Genomic DNA, 18777 nt, shown 5'->3' on the forward strand with positions numbered 1-18777 from the left:
GCCAATATCGAAGATATCATCATATAGGTATCTATAATTATATCAAATGCCCTAAAACATAAACACGTAACTGTTATTAAAACCTTAGTAGTAGAATTTGCATACATGTGAACTTTAGTAAAGCTTGAAGGACTATAAGAAAAAAGGCTCTGTGTAAAATAGTTTTATAAGAAATTGACCCTACCTCCTTTTTTATTCAGACAAGTTTATTGTATCAGTTTATTTAATTTTAAAGAAAATAAAACTTTCATTTATTGTGTCTTTTTTGTGTTCTTAATGTGCCTTTCAAGACGATTTGCTAGTGTATATATGATACACCATGGATTATTGAAATATATTTGGTGCACTTTGGCATAAAATAAACCTTTTTCAGTGAGCACATGTTTCCCTGTGAGTTTTAAAAATACTACAAGACAATCTAGTTCATATCTGTGAATTTTTTTCTTTTAATTTTCTATTGTCAACTTCCCATTTTTGATTATTAGTACTAGTCACATTCCATCTACTCCAGCTTACGTCGATTATGTATCTTACTACAAAAGATAAGTCAAACCTTGTTCTCATTATGGCGAAGTCATTTACAGAGATAATCAAAATTAGTTAATTGTTACAATGTCTCAATTTCAGAACTAACCAGTAATATTATAAATCTGTTATAGACCGTACGTGTCCACTGTGACAATATACCGTTGTCATCGGAATTGTGTTTTTTCTAGCTAAGACAATTTTGACTTAATGAACATTTTAAACAGTGTGACAGGTGATGCATGCATAGCAAGAGCTGATAAACCTTCAACTCCGATAGGATCTTAGACGATTCCAACTTCACTTTTTGTGTGTTTTAGGTATTTTATCTTTAGATAACATAATTTTTTGTCTGATAGATTGTGTCCTAATCACGATTTTGACATTTTGACTGAGTGTGAATCAGCATACCGCGTAGTGCACATTTAGTAGTAGACGATTACACTTTCGGCATACCCGATCTCGCTCTTTTTTTAATGTATGCAAATCCTTTAACTTTATGTTTGTTACCTTGATTTTATATCTTTTTGGTCGATTTATAGGATGTGAAAATCAGTAAATTACGTTTGACTTAATTTATACCAAGACTTATAACAAATGAAAATAAGACTTTACAAATGTTATGCGTCCGAAGCGTTTTTCTTTATTTGACTTCATCAAAAACTCTCAAAACACAAATTTGGAAGGATGTATAATTACTGATACACATGAAAATCTCCATGACCAACATGGACCTAAAAGTGATACATGAATCCATCTACATTGCCTACGGGAGTTGGAACTTCTTCAAAATTTCTAATTTTTTAAACGAGCAATTAGAGAAAGGTATGTCATAAATCACGTCAGTAACCGGAACACTGACTACTGAGCTCATGATATCATCGAGGACTTTAAGTCTACTAACAGAGTTATCCACCCAGTGCTATAAAAATTGAAATAGCACTTAATAAAGTGTATGCTTCTGAAGTACCTTTCTGGATTTAACTTCATCAGCAGCGCTCAAAACCAAAACAAATTAAATCCAAGGATGTATAAGTACAGAAACACATGAAGAGTTAAATGACCAAAAGGGGCTTACAATAATAGTCAAATACATCTAAGGGTCACGTGATAAGAATGTTACTATGGAGTTATATACCTGGAATTATGAAACTGTTAACTGATAATTGTGTACTGTCGTAATATTTAAAATTAAAAGATGTTGAACTAATAGTACACACTTATCGGTATTATAATTGCTATATTCATAAAATATTGGTACAAATACATGTGTTAACAATAAAGTCTCGCTTAGTTAACGTGATGCTTGTTACTTATCACGCTAATTCTGAAAAGAACTGTAATTATCCTGTCGTTGCAGACATTTTCACCATAGATTTATTGTTTTAACGTTTGCATATGAGTACATCACACGAAGTTCTAGCTTAATTCAATGTTTGGTCTTAATTGAATTGTGCTTTTCATTCAATATTACACCAAAAAGTGCTAATACTGTTATGTTCTATATATCAAGCTGAAAATAGCAATATTAACACAGACTCCGTATTAAAAACTATCACGCACTATGGTCTCGACATTTGTAAAACTGTCTGAAAAGGTCGAGATTATTTATGCAATAGAAGGGTAGTATACATACAAATTCCCTGAAATTGTTTTATACAAAGATATGTGCCTTATTTTTTTCTATACAACCACCGTCATCTAGATACACCACTTGAAAACTAAGGATACCCTTAATTTAGATAAAAATATATTTATATATTTCACAATTATATTAATTTCTTCAATTATATATATTTAATAAAATCCTTGCGAGATTTCTTTTTTAAATATGTGTCTATTTAACCCAAATAGTTTATACATAGAACAATAAAAGAAATATAGTGTATAGGGATGAAGTGCTTACATTATACGGCTATATTATCTCAAAAAGAAAGACGACAAGCGTGCAACATAAATGTTTTCCTTTGATCATGTTGTTAATTTTTTATGCATTAGATTTTTGTATACATTTTATTATAGTAATCAAGTGAAATGTTTGCTTATCTTTATTTCAACTTAACAATAGTAACTTCTGTAATTATCTTGTCTCTCTGTAACCTTTACTGCAAACACCTCAGCTACTAAAACTGTACATCTATAGTTAAGATTCTGGTTAAAAAGAAGCGATGGAATCAGTTGAATTCCTCTATTGGCAATTTTGAAGAGCATTTATTCCGTGTTTGTTTTTTCTGGATTATCTGTTTCACAGATGAGCATAGCTATATTTTCTTTGTAGTATCTTCAGCCCATTATATTTTCTCGTTTCCATGTTTATGATTCTCACCTGATTCCAAAAGGTTGTGTACTAGTCACTAATAGGCTGCATTTATGTCGAAGAACAATTTGACATTTTATTTTTCAATATGTCTGTATTGTAAATTTTGTTTATCCATTGTCTTAGAAAACCGTGTTTCCATTTCAAAATTTCACATCTGGGCAAGTGTTAGGGTAACAGATTATACATGATTGATGTTGTTATGAATTTGGTCATGTCTTAATATTATATGAAACATTGTCCATTCCGCTTTTGTATGATGCCATTAGATATGACAACATATTTGTTGAGTTTGGTGGAGATATATTTCAACAAACAGTCGGTATTTCAGTGGGTACTAATTGTGCTCTCCCACTGACCGATTTGTTTTTGTCATAAATCTAAAGACTTGGGTAAGTGGTTTTTTTTTTGGTTTACAGTTTGAATTAGAAGAAATACCGACATAGCTTGATAATACAATTAATTATCTAATTACTACCACAATTGTATATTAATAAGTATTGTAATTTTCATTGTTATTAATACACGTTATATCAGTATTACAAACCTAATCTTGAACTCTATCCTATTTTTTGGAAATTTATAGAAATTTATATGTGACGTCACATTGTGCGTCGATCTCTTCGGCTAACATATAATACGTTGTTCGGCTGTGCCTTTTTTATGTGCTGATTTAGGTTGTTTTACGTATTCGTTTTTATTCTGTAGTTAGTCATCACTTCGGTGTTAATATGTATATCTATTATATAGTCATTTTTATAAATTTACTGTTTCCAAAAGTATGAATTATTCTAAATACTAAGGATTTTCTTATCCCAGGCATATAACCTTAGCCGTATTTGGCACAACTTTTTGGAACTTTTGGTCTTCAACTTTGTACTTGTTTTGGCTTTCGAACTTTTTTTATCTGAGCGTCACTGATGGGTCTTATGTAGATGAAACGCGCGTCTGGCGTATTAAATTATAAGCCTAGTACCTTTTGATAGCTACTATTTGTGTATGTCTCTGTCCTGTATGTTCTCCCATTTATTTGTATTGTAGTCCTGTCATGTAATCTTGTCATTTTAATGTTGTATTTAACATTGCCGTAAAAGCGGGAGGTTTGGCTAGCCACAAATAAAGGCAACAGTAGTATATCATTGTTTGAAATTCATAAATCGATTGAGAAAAAAACAAATCCGGGTTACAAACTAAAACTGAGGGAAACACATCAAATATAAGAGGAGAACTACGACACAACAGAAACACAACATTAAAATGTAACACACACAGAAACGAACTATAATATAACAATGGCCATTTTCCTGACTTGGTACAGGACATTTGAAGAAAAAAATGGTGGTATACGTTTAAAATAATAGAGTTCGGGGCGTATAAATGTTGAAAATATGCCGCACAGCCCTATGTTTTGGCCTTTGATAAAAATAGTAGTGCATATGAACTTTTCATTCTAGGATATAAGTTTTTACGAAACTTCATAGTTAAATTGTCACAGTTTTAGCCGTAAAACGAGTTCCAATTGGGACATTGCATTGTCTATATTTACAGAAGTGTAACCTATTTTGGGTGAAAAAAGAGAACATGTAGAATTTAACCAAATCTGGTTTATCTTCAGAGATTTTAATGGAATTAACTCAAATATAAAGTTTTATAAATATTTCATGAAGATTGAGAAAATAATGGGCCTTAACTAAGATGACTCAGCATAAATTCACAATTTACAGTATGCATAGTTTACCTAAAGCCGTGTATGCAAAGTAAATTTATAATATATGCATATTTGTAATTTGATATATTAAGAAGTGCTTATATTTTCTCTTCGCAGTCATTGAAACTCGTAGATCCTTAATGAATATTGTTGTTGCGGTTTTTCTGTCCTGTCGAAAACCCACACATAAGCCGTAAACCCTGAATTTGCTTTCTTGTAACTGCGACAGAAAAAAAAACACAAGCTAGAGATACAAAAATACCACAATAAAACTGACAATAGTGTGTTTTATCCTAAAAATGTACTAAATATTCCATATTTACAGGAACCGTTGAATTATTTAGCAAATTTGAGGCCCCAGTTTATTTAACCTGTAAAGGCTATGATTTTATTATAATAAAGGTATTTTGTATAGAAAACAAAACATGTGCTTTGAATTTATGCAAAAACCAGATTTTAGCAGTGAGTTCTATAAATATTTTAGTGAATTCATATATCAGACTAGTAACTTCATACATACAACTTTTGCAAATATGGCTTTATTTAAACACTTCTAGTTCATATATTAGCCAAAATATGTTAGATATATGGATAGAGATGATATTATTGTGACAAGATTTCTAAACTGACCATTTGAGGCAGAAATTGTGAACTTTTATAGATTAATAGGCATACAGTAAGATGTGGACTGGAAACAAAGGCATGATTGGATACTTTATATATACTTGAATATTGGAATGATTAACTACTAAACTTTACATTTATAGTATTCTGAAATGCATTCAATTTGTAATCAGAATAGTTTTATACAGGTTTTTGGCATTTTATGTCAGAAAACATGCACAAAGGTGAGCTGACAATATTTAAAGTCTTGTTTTCAAATTCGTTAAAAATTGAAACAGGGCTGGGGGTATAAAATATACTGTAAAGAAAAGTTAAGTATATTCAGTAATTTCTTTTCAGCTGTGATTCTCATAAATAAGTATTGTTGTGAGAAAAAGTGTATTTGGCCTTTTAAATATTTTTTTATTCGAGCGTCACTGATGAGTCTTTTGTAGACGAAACGCGCGTCTGGCGTAAGTGTAAAATTTTAGTCCTGGTATCTATGATGAGTGTATTTCCAAGATTTTTCTATTTGAATTAAGGTAAGTATGGGTTGCACTTTGTAAATACAGCTGTTTCACAAACCACGCCTCTTTTGGGGATATATATAATATTCATAGATATTTTGTTTTGTTTACGTACTAATTCCCAGATATGATCTCTATATTTCTTATAAATATTGAAAGTTCGGGGCATATAAATGTTGAAAATATGCCGCACAGCCCTATTTTTTTACCTTTGAAAAAAATAGTAGTACATATGAACTTTTCATTCTAGGATATAAGTTTTAACGAAACTTCATAGTAAAAGTTGCAGTTTTAGTCGTAAAAGGAGTTCCTATGGGAAATTGCATTGTCTATATTTACAGACGTGTAACCTGTAAACTTCATATTCATCTGTATACTATCTGCCCTATCGTACGGCATTTACTCATCATCTCAATTGAACAGTTACACTCTTGCATCTATAAACTATACGGACATTATTAATTGGGTATGACTTTGCATAAAAACTGATCTACTTATGAGGTTGAATATCCCTTTAATATCTTCCGCTTCTATTCCATAACAAAGTTATGGAAAATATTGACTGAAATCAACACGACGTAAGTTTTCCTATAGCAACTGGTCTGTTTCAGAACTCAGTAGCCTTGTTTTTAGATATAACTAGAAATTTAGATTCTTAAATAGTCGTCGATCTGCAAATTACCGATTGTGTCCTCTTCCTGGATGTGACAGTTTTACTAAATGGGTAGATTTGACTGGTGGGTGATGCATAAATAGCAGTAGATGTTTTGCATCTCGGTGCAACCTGCTTCGCCACTTTCGGAGTTAACGCGATCCCTCAGATATTTGTTTTTACCTTGATTTGTATATTCTTTATGGAATAATAAGATTTGAGCAGAGGTAAACTACTATCGACTCTAAATAAACTCATCATATATACCAGGGTTAAAATTTTGTACGCCAGACGATTATTTCGTATACAAAAACACTCACCAGTGAAGCTTGAATTAAAAAAAGTTGAAAAGGTCAAAATAAAGCACGAAGGTGAAGAGAATTAAGGACCCAAAATTCTTAAATGAAATGTCTTGCCAAAATCAGCTAAGTTTTTCTATTCTCGGGGTAGAACATTCTAAGTATTTCGAAAAATTCTAAATTGTTTAGACAGTTAATTTATAATCATGACCATAATAGTGACCATTTATGTGAACACAGAAGTGCTGACTACTGGGCTGTAATTTATTCGTCTTACGGTTTTATTGTCCTATTGTTATCTGCACTCTCTTTTTATCTAGTAGTTTTACAGGGTCGGATTTTTCCATTGATGTTTTATACTCTTTCGTGCTTGTCTTTATGTCCTTTATTGTCTATGTGGTTGGATGGCTGTTGTTAATTTATGGTTGATTGTTATTTTCTATCTAATTATTATTTTAGTTGAACAACAATGATATTACTTCTGCTACAGAGACTACTGTTTACAGTACCTAACGATCGATGCTTCTTCAACTACATCGTTACAGCTCGATTTTTTCTGCAATACTGCACAATAGATATGTTTATACCTTAGTTCTTAATTTGTCCTTTTTGTGCCTAAGTTCAAACAAAATATAAGATCTTTCTGCACAGAAGCAGATCATATTAACAGACCTACATAGGAGTGAAATAATACAAATGAACTCCTAACATAGCGAGACGAGGTACATCAACAGGGTAATTACCTACACCTTAGAATACACCAGCCATCATGCAATCCTAGGAATATTTCAAACAGGAAGAGACATTCTCAGGAATAGAACAGACCCCGTTATCAATGTGATGTGTTAAAAGTTGTAAACAGTAAAGCCATTAAAATCCTTTTAAAGAGAAAAATTACAAGATGCCATAATTAAGAAACAAAACAGACAATGCATGGCAAAAGGAACAACTGCCAACAAACCCCTACACAGTTATATAACACAACCCCACCAAATAACCGGGTAAACGTTGGACGGCTTGACAGTTCTTGTAACAGTGTAAAATACTTCTGTTTAAATAATTTGAATAATGATGTTTAAACTAATGAGATACGATCTAGAGTCAAATACGAAAAAGTTCACGTTGCTTCTGTCCAAAAGTTTGAACTCGAAATTATTTAATTCAATAGTTTACTTACTATCTGCCGATGGCTAAAAACAAAAATAACAAAAAAATACCGACCTTCAAGGGATATTCAAAACGGAAAGTTCTTTATAGAAAGGTAAAATCAAAAGCTCAAACACATCAAACAAATGGAAAACAACTGTCGTATACCTGACTTAGTACAGCCATTTCCTAATGCAGGAAATGGGGGATTAAACCTGGTTTTATAGCTAGCTAAACCTCTCAGTTGTATGACAGTCGCATAGAATTCCATTATATTGACAACAATGTGCGAGCAAAACAAACAGACATAATTGATAAAAATTTCAAAAATTGGGGCACAGCAGTCAACATTGTAATATAATCTTAATCACTATACAAATAAATAACTATTTCAACAAAGAAAAACAAAATGGCATACAGACACTCTATAGACAAAGTATATAAGCAAAAATGAAAGGCAAAAATACAAAATTGAGCATAGCACAATATTATTAATGGAAAGAACATCATCAACATATCTGAATGTGAAATTAAAGGATGTGTCTTCTTTGATCTTCTTGTTTTTGACAAGTGTCTGAAGGATCTCCGACTCTTATGAAAATAAGAAAAGGTCGACAAGGAGAGGCGCACAGTTCGTTCCCATAGGAATGCCAACAATTTGTTGAAAAAGTCTGCATCCAAATTCAACAAATATGTTGTCAATAAGAAATTCCAGCATACTGATTACTTGTTCTTTTGTGTAGCATGTTTTACATATTTGCTCACCATTAACAAAATATTCCGTATGGTATCCCAAAACAATAAATTAATAGCGTACGCTACCATTTTTATATTGAAAAGCATTGTGGTTAATTTCTTTTAGACGAATTTTCAATTACACATTGAAAATTCGTCTAAAAGAAATGGTGGCATACAGGGTTATAAAAAATCAAAAGTTTTGATAGAATTAATTTCAGAGACAGATCGAGCTTTAAAAAAGAATGTCAATAACAAAACAAATTTGCAAAGCGAGTCGAGTATTAGTCCGAGATTACTCTGACGTCCAACGGCTGTTTTGCCAGACAAGCTGGGGCCGTGGGACGTCAGAGCTCGTCCCATATCAAAAAGTGGATATTTGCCCGTCCAAAATAGATTCGCTGCTTCGTCGCTTCTGGTGCCAACGGACGGCCTTGGAATTATATAAATCGGGTATCAATTTGTTCATTTTCATTTATCTCTTCATTTATGTAAGTTTCACCTACCTGCCACCCTTTATTTTCTCATATTTAGACAGTTTTCACAGTGACCCACCGATTCTGGCATTTTGACTTTCATTTTGAAAGATTGTCATGTGATCACGAGAAAAAAGTAAGGCACAATGGACTATGGGAAATGATGTATGCATATGACCCTAGGTCAATATGAATATATAATCTAACACCTCGCTCATTTACGATGCAAGCAATGTAAATATCCGAGAGCTTCCGAATGTTATCGTGGTTGGTACTAAATGCTTAATACCGATCTCCTGTAAAGGAGGTGAAAAATCGTGGTTGGCTACTAAATGTTAAATATCGATCTCCTATAAAGGAGGTGAAAAAAGTATAAATATTTGCATATTTGAGTCTCGAGGTCGCAAAATCTCTCGTAACTTGACGTCCATTTGAAAAAAAAAGTAAAAATGTCTGAATCGATGGGTCACTGTGAAAACTGTCTAAATATGAGAAAATAAAGGGTGGCAGGTAGGTAAAACTTACATAAATGAAGAGATAAATGAAAAATGAACAAATTGATACCCGATTTATATAATTCCAAGGCCGTCCGTTGGCACCAAAAGCGACGAAGCAGCGCATCTATTTTGGACGGGCAAATATCCACTTTTGATATGGGACGAGCTCTGACGTCCAATGGCCCCAGCTAGTCTGGCAAAACAGCCATTGGACGTCAGAGTAATCTCGGACTAGTCGAGTATGTGAAGCAGTAAACTCTTACCTTATCGAGGCGCTTGGATTCGCTTGTTTTTTTAGTGCATGCGATATCCACTATTTTTGTTTTTTACCTTGATAAGTATCTTCTTAATGGATTCCTGATATTATAACATCAGTAAACAACAGTTGCCTCTAATTGACCCTGTTGACACACCCAGTCTAGCTTTATTTGCAGTAAAACACTCCTTCTGTATTAATTTTGCTTGAACTGTATATTTGATAACGACTCACAAGATTTGACTTTCAAACTTTTTTGTTCTTACACCTATCTCGTCGTATCTTCTTTTGATCTGATGAATAATAGCCAATGAAAAATGTAGATATGCGGGTATGACCAATAGGACCAATCAAGATGTGATTGTAGTATCTATAACATACCATCTTTTATTTTTTCATTGTAGATATGCGGGTATGACTAATACGACCAATCAAGATGTGATTGTAGTATCTATAACGTACCATCTTTTATTTTTTCATTGTAGATATGCGGGTATGACCAATACGACCAATCAAGATGTGATTGTAGTATCTATAACGTACCATCTTTTATTTTTTCATTGTAGATATGCGGGTATGACCAATACGACCAATCAAGATGTGATTGTAGTATCTATAACGTACCATCTTTTATTTTTTCATTGTAGATATGCGGGTATGACCAAAACGACCAATCAAGATGTGATTGTAGTATCTATAACGTACCATATTTTATTGTTTGATTGTAGATATGCGGGTATGACCAATACGACCAATCAAGATGTTCTAGCTCTAACAACTTTAACGTCTCATCTTCTATGCTATTTCAACAGTGCAATCAATCCTGTTATTTATAATTTTATGAGTGGTAGGTTCTTCTGTAACATTAGCATGATAAGTAGATTACTATACAAGCTGGTTAGAAAACTCGATTTTTCATAATGTTATACGGATTTTATATAAGACAGGCAGTTTGATTAGTTAAAGTCAGTACTTTTTAATAGAGATTCGCTTGTTTTATATTTAATTGTCCTGCAGTTTAATCTTCTTTGTTACGATGGTTTTAGTCACATCAATATCTATTATTTTCGTATTTGAAACGATTCTTCTGTTATATTGATATTAAAATATCATAGTACTATATCATTATTTTGCCTTTGTCGATATGATGTAGTTTAATGTTTGTTGTCCAAATCATAGCAGCGTTCACCAAATTTCTTGCCTTACAAGTAATTGTTCTATCATTTCATGATTAACCGTTTAATTTTAAATATCAGATATTGAAACCAGAATGTTTTAGCACTAATAAAAAAATACATATTGAACTGACCACTTGTAACACAAGTCTAACGTTGGTTGTAAGTTAATTACATGGTCGTATCATACTATGAAAAGTTTTACTTCTTGGTTAATAAAAAAACTATAAACTGAATATCCCCATAGAACAAACGCAACTATTGAATATATATTCTACTACTGCATCGAGTGTGATACGATATTTATTCACTTATAATAATTAAACTTTCATATTCGCGAGGCCTGCGGAGCGTTTTAACAACTAGTATTTGAAATTTTATTGTCGACCAATATAGAAATGGGATCAAATGTACCACTTGTTGATACTAAACAAATATTCAACTGGTCTGGGAAGTATAAATAGGGCAAGAATTACATATAAAAATACAGACAATTTGAAATAAGAACATTATAACATAATATATCAGTCAAATTTTTTTTCAGAAAAGTTCAAGAAAGAATTCCGTGTGGCTTGTAAACTTTGTGGCTTGGCATCAACACATGGAAGACACGGAACATTAACAGGTAGGTAATAGTGTTAAATCGAAGCCATGGGTTATCATCAATAAATGGAAGATATTATTCGACGTATATATTTCATCGTTGGCATTGTTTTTTCATCTACACATTGATGATAACAGATACATGACATCATTTTCATTCTCTTTTTTTATTTAAATATTGTAACCGTTGTGACTAATTCATGGAGATGGTGATAAGATAAAGTAATAAACGGTCGAAAGATAATGCAGATTTTGTCTCTCGTTATCATTGTTTACTTCTCAAACTCTCAAATACTCAAACACTTTGAACATAATATCTATAAAATTGTTATTTGTTAAGCAGCAAATTCTTTTTGCTATTGAAGGTATTGAATGTATCCTCGGTCAATTCAATGAACCATCATTTTGTCATGTCGGGGCATTTTAAAGCTTACTGTGCGGTATGGGTTCTACTCATTGTTGAACAATATATAATTGTTTACATCCTCGTTCTTTGTTCTCTGGTGTCTAATTGTCTCATTGGCAATCATACAACTAGATAAAAAGTATGCAGACGAGTACAAAAAAAGATGCTCAAAATTACAGCAGATACTTAACAAAATCGTCGTTTGAATTTGATGTAAAACAATTTGGAAAATTCATGTTTTAATCATTTTTCATAAAAGATTACAAATATCAAAGTTCATCTTCGTAAAAATAGTCATCAGAAATAAACGGAGTTTGTGTTTCCCTTGAATTCAATCAAACACTTTAAAATGAAGCACTATGTTAGATAATCCTTTGTTTTTGATGCCACTTTGTTACACGACACTTTGGAAATTGTTATTTCATTGATGATTGATGATTGATCAATTCATTTATTTGATGAAATTCCAGAAAACTTTAGTTTGCTAATATTACCATTCAATCTTTAGCTGACACTTATGAAGGAAGAAGTCGAGTCTTGTTCTAATTAGGTGATTTAATGATAGTTGATGTGAATTACAGAAATGCTGAAAGATTGCTTTAGTTTTAATAAATAAGTCATGTCAGCTCAAAATGTTTCCTTGTTTCCTTTGTTTGCTCCAAATAGTCATCTAGTTAATAAAAATATGTTCATTCTTGTAAACAATAATTGTTTGATACGTGATTGATATCTTTCGTTAAAACATATATTGTTTCCGTTCCTACAACCATAATTACGAATAAGGTAATATTGTTCGTTGCAGACAAAGAAAGTACAAGTCGTTTACAAATGACCATATTTAATAATCTAAAACAACACGTCAGTATTGTTTCAATTATTACATGTTTATGACGCCCAAATGACGTAAACAAATACCCAAGTGGCATCACAAATTACTTTTCTGTATTGTTTAAAATACGCAGAATTTATTATTTCATTCATTTATGAATAACATTTAAAGCATATTTAAATATGAAGTGGTTGATTAATTTTAATCTCAATGCCATTTCATATGTCAAATAAAAGCCTTTTCAATGCCTTCAAAAATTTGCTATCTGAGGCACGCGGGGGTTTACTTGACCGACACGAAGTAAAATTTCAAAAAAGACTACTTATCGTTAGGTTGATTATCATTTACCACGTGTAAAAGTTTACAATTAATTACTATCTTCACTTTATAAAACTTCACGAAATATGCTACGTTAGTTTTCTGAATTGAATTGTTTCAAATTTTTCTTGTAGGGGCCTTTTATAGCCGACCATACGGTATGGGTTTTTCTCATTGTCAAAGACAACTAAAACTGTCTGATTCCCAAAGAAGCTGTCATTTAACGACCACCGAAACAGACCGCTAGACACTTAACAATTAACTAAATAAATATCTTAATTGTTTAAGTTAATGAAATAAGCAAAGTAAAAGGTAAAATAAGGCCACTGCTTTTGCAAATTCAATTTTAAAAAAATAAAAAGTATCATAAATCAACCCAATACGGTTCTTCTGATGTTCATAAGACATTAGTTTGTCAGACATCAATATTCATATCTTCCAATTTTTTGCTTACAAATTAACACTTGGGCTTCAAACTTCTTGAATTTAGTGAATAAAAATGCATAAACTGTCAAATTAGCCTCATTTTGAGATTTTGTCATCAATATTTAGATATGACAAACAGGTTTACCCAATAATATATTTTATAACAAGATGTCTTCTCCACAGATGTTATTTTGTGTAAAATATCTTTTTGTGTACGGCTTTTGCTCATTTTTATTTTGTCAAAAATCTATTGTTAGTAGTCAATTTATGTCAGATATGGCAATTTCAATATTTTATCACAGTCACATAAAAAATATCAAACTGTGTGCACTTAAGTGTCCAGACTGTATTAACATGTTCATTCATTAATTAATTAACATAATTTTTAAAGGCTTTTCTAGTTTAACTTCTTTTTTTTTTCTGCAATTTCGCTTTGTGGCAGGAAGGCAATTTATTTGTACGACTTTGTATAATTTGTTCTATTATCATTTTTTACGACTGGTTTAATATTTCCAAAATATGTATGAATTGATTCAATTTTGTTTTCTTCACATAAGCAGTATAAGGTGAGATTTCTCAGATGATTTATTTTGTAAAGGAATGTACAGTAATTTTGTCTATTTTGCATAATACAAAGAATAAAGGTACGGTGCACCATTTTTTCTTTTAATTTTCTAAAAGCATTTTATCAGAGATATTTTCTCATATTCTGTCATTCAGTTTGCTTTTTATTCACATTATAATTATCTTTCCTGTAATGTGTCTTTGTCATGAATAAAAAATAAAAAGGGATAAATGGTCAGATATGCCGCACATTACAACAGACCACACAATCCACTAACACCCAACTCCTTCGTAAATAAACAGACAAACAAACAAAAATAAACAACATCGAACAACTTATGGTCCAGATAGCCTGACTTGGTACATGCACAATAGTGGTCGGGTTAAACAGATGCGGCGTTTACTGCAATAAAACATAAAACCCAAAAGACAGTATGACGTTATCATACGTTCTGCAACAATAGACATGTTTGTATAGAATATATCAAGCTTTAGATTGTCCTGAGTAAAAAAAAGTTTAATGGGTTTTCCAAAGATTATTATCCTATCAGCAGGAAAATCTTCAAAGGACAAAGAATATTAAGAAATAGCAAATGACAACTATGGACGGTTAGGGACATATATATGAACATGAGACGGTGTTGTTTTGTTTTTGGTTTTTTAAGATATCAATCATTTCCCTTTTAATTCTTATCAGTGGTTTTTATTTTTTTTCATTTTGATAATTCGTTGCTTTACTTATCGTTTTCACATATTGGAATGGAATGCATATTTGAAAAGGTTCACAAAATAAAACATAAGGGATAAATCGAGGATTCATAATACTAGCGTTCACCCTACCTTACCTTAATTTTTGTCACACTATACAGGATTAATTATTGTGAAATCCATGAAGAATACAGATGATAAATTGTTTGTATTGATCATCTGAAAGGTTGCCTCCAATCTTTGTACTTAATGAATGTATCAATATGCTTGTTTCTTGTCGTGTAAGTTATTTTAGACTGTCTACGTTTCTTGATATAATGAAATAAAACAAAAACCTGGTAGTTAGAGAAGCAATAGGTATTTCTATTAGTTGACAAAATATATCATTTTTGACAAAAGTCCGAAATAAACCTACTATTATAATAAACTGTCAATTTGAATTTTTGAATATGACAATTGTTTTCCATTCGTTTGATGTGTTTGAACTTTTGATTTTGCCATTTGATAATTTTCCTTGGAGTTCGGTAATTTTGTTATTTTACTTTTTTCTAGAGGTAAATCAAGATATGAAATAAACCTAACTGTGTCTGTGGTATACCTTATTGAAAATGCAATTGAGAAAAGATGATATCAACTTTTAATTATTCAATCAAAGGGCATCAATAGTGTAACCAGCGATTTTATAGATATAATGCTTTTGCACAAAACTATTAGACATATCAACTGACGGTATACCTGGCTGTATTTAACAATTTTTTATTATCAAATTGCGGCAGTACTTTATCAATTTTGTAAAATAGTATTCCTGTTATTTGTTTGTTCTTATTTTTGAAAAATATACTTTTCAAATGATAAGTTCAAAATTGTATTGAACTAGTTACAAGGATTCAGTAAAAACACAACAGGTGCGGAATGTAATCTGTCAATCTTTAAAATGTTTGTAAACTTTATTTTCTGTGTCATTTGGTCTCTTGTGGAGAGTTGTCTCATTGGCAATCATACCACATCTTCTTATTTTCATATTTGATTACTTGTATTTCCTCAATGTTTTGATTACGTTAAGAGTTATAGCCTCTGATTGTACAAATCCCCTTAGCTTTTCGTTTTGTCAATAATTAATGTAATCTGTTTTATCTTCTATGCAGCTAATGTCAAAATGGACACTGTTACAGAGTAAGTATCAAATAACAAAGTTAGCGAGGTAAGCGAGGGCTGTTTTAGAAGCTGATATTACCACACCTTCATCTTTACTATATAATAGTTTACAAGGCTTAATATCGAGAAGAAAGTTAAAAACCGATCAAAAAACTATTTTGGAATTAACATCTTGAAATGGATTAACAGCTCCTTATTTTTAGAGAAAATTTTCAATATGTAAATTCCCAAATTATTAGTTAAGTTCAATTAACACAAAGATTACGCCTGACAAAGCCAAATGCAAATTTTATGAGAGAAAAAAAACATTAATGTATTCCGGTGAACGAATTTGGAATGATTTGCCTTAAAAATAACAAGATGTAAATCGTGAAACAGTTAAGAATATATAAATGTTTTAATTAATTTTTAAACGTTTGGTCTCTGAATAGTTTGTTTGTTGAAACATAATATGTTGTTAAATTTAATATGTGAATGTAATCATTTGTGTAAATAATGGACTTTTGTATTCATGGCATAAATTATGTATAAATGCATTTAACGGTAAATAGAAATTACCAGTAGAGCAGACCACACCAACCACCGACATCCTAATCCTCCGATAAGTACAAACAAAGACTAACAACAATGCACACGTGGTCCATATAGCCTTATTTTGGTTAAGACACACAATGATATGTGGTTAATACAGTTTAAATGTGCTCGTAAACCTCCCCTTTTAATTACCTATCTTAATCATATGTCGTCAAACTTTGTTAGTCTTGTTTGTTTCTATTTCAATATTGGTTCATTTGAATGTTTCGGGGTTTAGTGTGGCATCCTGCCGCTTAACTAGTATACATTATTGTTAAGGGGTCAGCTAAAGCCCGCCTCCGGGATTGGGATTTTCTCGCTGCATTGAAGGCCCATTGGTGGTCTTGGGCTTTTTTCAGCTCCTTGGTCGGGTTTTTGTCTCTTTTACACATTTCCATTCTCTAATCTAAACGTAAACATAATAACAAAAGAAAACCTGCACAGTTCAGCTACTAACAGAAGGACGACAAACTTGAACAATAAAAGACGGTACATAATTTCGAAAGCTATAAATGTGCTCGTTATTGCAGGAAGCTAGTTAAGATAGTCACTGCTGTTGGTTGTAAACAGTCGCTCAAATAAAAAAAAAAACATTAAAACATCACAACTGACAGGTTCATATATAAGGGGAAATATTTCCAACATGTATGTATAAATACATATGTTTGGTGAATTAGTTCATATATTATATTAGTGATAGTAACGGTTTCATTCCATTTCATCACATTTAATAGCGCTTTTTACATGACAACTCTTACGTATTAACATATATTGTCATATCTAACAACATATATGACACAAAGTTTAATAGCCTTGACTTCAGAACAATAGCACGGGTATGGCAGGATGTGATTAACCTTCTGGGGTAATTGATTTTATTCCTGGTTTAATCAGATGAAAAGTCAATCTGTATGTTCTGTTGTTTAGATGTACGTGTGTCTTTGGTTTTTATGTTAGTCTTTCCTTCTCTTCTGTCATACATATATAATATTCGAATGTTTTATGAAAATAATGTAGTCCAAACATTTTGAGGTCTCTGCATGTATTCTTGCGATTCACTGAACATTTTGTTGTTACATTTTAGGAAACTGTGCACTGATCGTTCTATAAAGAGACGGCTTTATCAGAATTCAAATGAACCATCATCAGAAGACTCAAAGTTTCTCCATTAAATGAAAGGATCAATTGAAATACGTTGTCATCCATCAAATTCCCAGCTTCACAAACATGTAACTGTATAACAAATCTGCTTTCTCAAAATAACACATTTTATTCGTCTATTTATGTTTGTGATTTTCAATGTTAAAATATGGTATATGATTATGTTGATTGTGAAATAAAAAAACTGTGTAACTTTAGATCTTTTTGTTTTCCATAATTCTGCACCATGAAAATTTGCTCACACGTTGTTGTCAATATAATTGAATTATATGCGACTGTCATACAAGTGAGAGGTTTTATCTACCTATAAAACCAGGTTTAATCCACCATTTTCTACATAAGGAAATACCTGTACAAAGTCAGGAATATGACAGTTGTCTTCCATTCGTTTGATGTGATTGAGCTTTTGATTTTGCCATTTGATAAGGAACTTTCCGTTTTGAATTTTCCTTAGCTCGGTATTTTTATTATTTTACTTTTTTTGAGACATTGATTCAAAGCTTTACTAAAACAACAAACTTCAAAAATCGCCAACATAGAGGACACCACAAGACAAACAACCTAAAACAGAGAATATGTTTTTATACTTTGATGAGACGATAGTCAGCTGCCAATATTCATCATGAAAAAACTCTAGTTAAACATAAAAGTTGTGAAACGATACGGCCACAGCAATACAGAATTATTAATATTGATTTTGACTACTTATCAGTTTGACTACAGGGCCCGTATGCATAAAGCGACTGAAGTTAAGATAACCAATCGTAATATTGATTTATCGTAGGACATGAAGAAAAATCCGTCCGTTCGGAACAAATCTTAACTTAAGTAGCTTTATGCATACGGGCCCAGATATATTACAAAATGTAAACCTTCCTAGTATGATAGATTATGATAACGTAGCCAAACATAAATAAATAAAACAAAAAGGAAAAATAGGATACGATTCCCTAGAAGCATTCTAAATTATACAAAATTCCATTTTTATTTATTCATAATCATATTGCAAAAGTGTCTGTACAGACTGTAATAACTTTAGTTTTGTATCCAACAAATAATTGCTATCAACTTTTTTTAACTTAATTTATTTTCCACGAAATACATTGATAATTTTATTC

At 31.5% G+C, this 18777-nt stretch overlaps 1 protein-coding gene across 3 annotated transcripts in view; it reads left to right on the forward strand.

The window, feature by feature from the left end:
- Positions 1 to 17856, forward strand: part of LOC127736432 (orexin receptor type 2-like) — a 65130-nt gene extending 47274 nt beyond the window's left edge. For 2 of the 3 annotated variants that reach the window (XM_052246980.1, XM_052246996.1), the window contains exons 4-7: positions 10389 to 10588; positions 11461 to 11541; positions 15916 to 15943; positions 17583 to 17856. In XM_052246980.1, the coding sequence (XP_052102940.1) occupies positions 10389 to 10588; positions 11461 to 11541; positions 15916 to 15943; positions 17583 to 17670 (397 nt within the window). In that variant the 3' untranslated portion in view covers positions 17671 to 17856. The remainder of the gene's footprint in view (positions 1 to 10388; positions 10589 to 11460; positions 11542 to 15915; positions 15944 to 17582) is intronic. The other variant, XM_052246987.1, reaches the window with a different exon arrangement.
- The last annotated feature ends 921 nt before the right edge of the window (positions 17857 to 18777 follow it).

This window comes from Mytilus californianus, unplaced genomic scaffold (assembly GCF_021869535.1).
Source record: "Mytilus californianus isolate M0D057914Y unplaced genomic scaffold, xbMytCali1.0.p SCAF_1, whole genome shotgun sequence".
NCBI classification, from domain to species: Eukaryota; Metazoa; Mollusca; class Bivalvia; order Mytilida; family Mytilidae; genus Mytilus; species Mytilus californianus.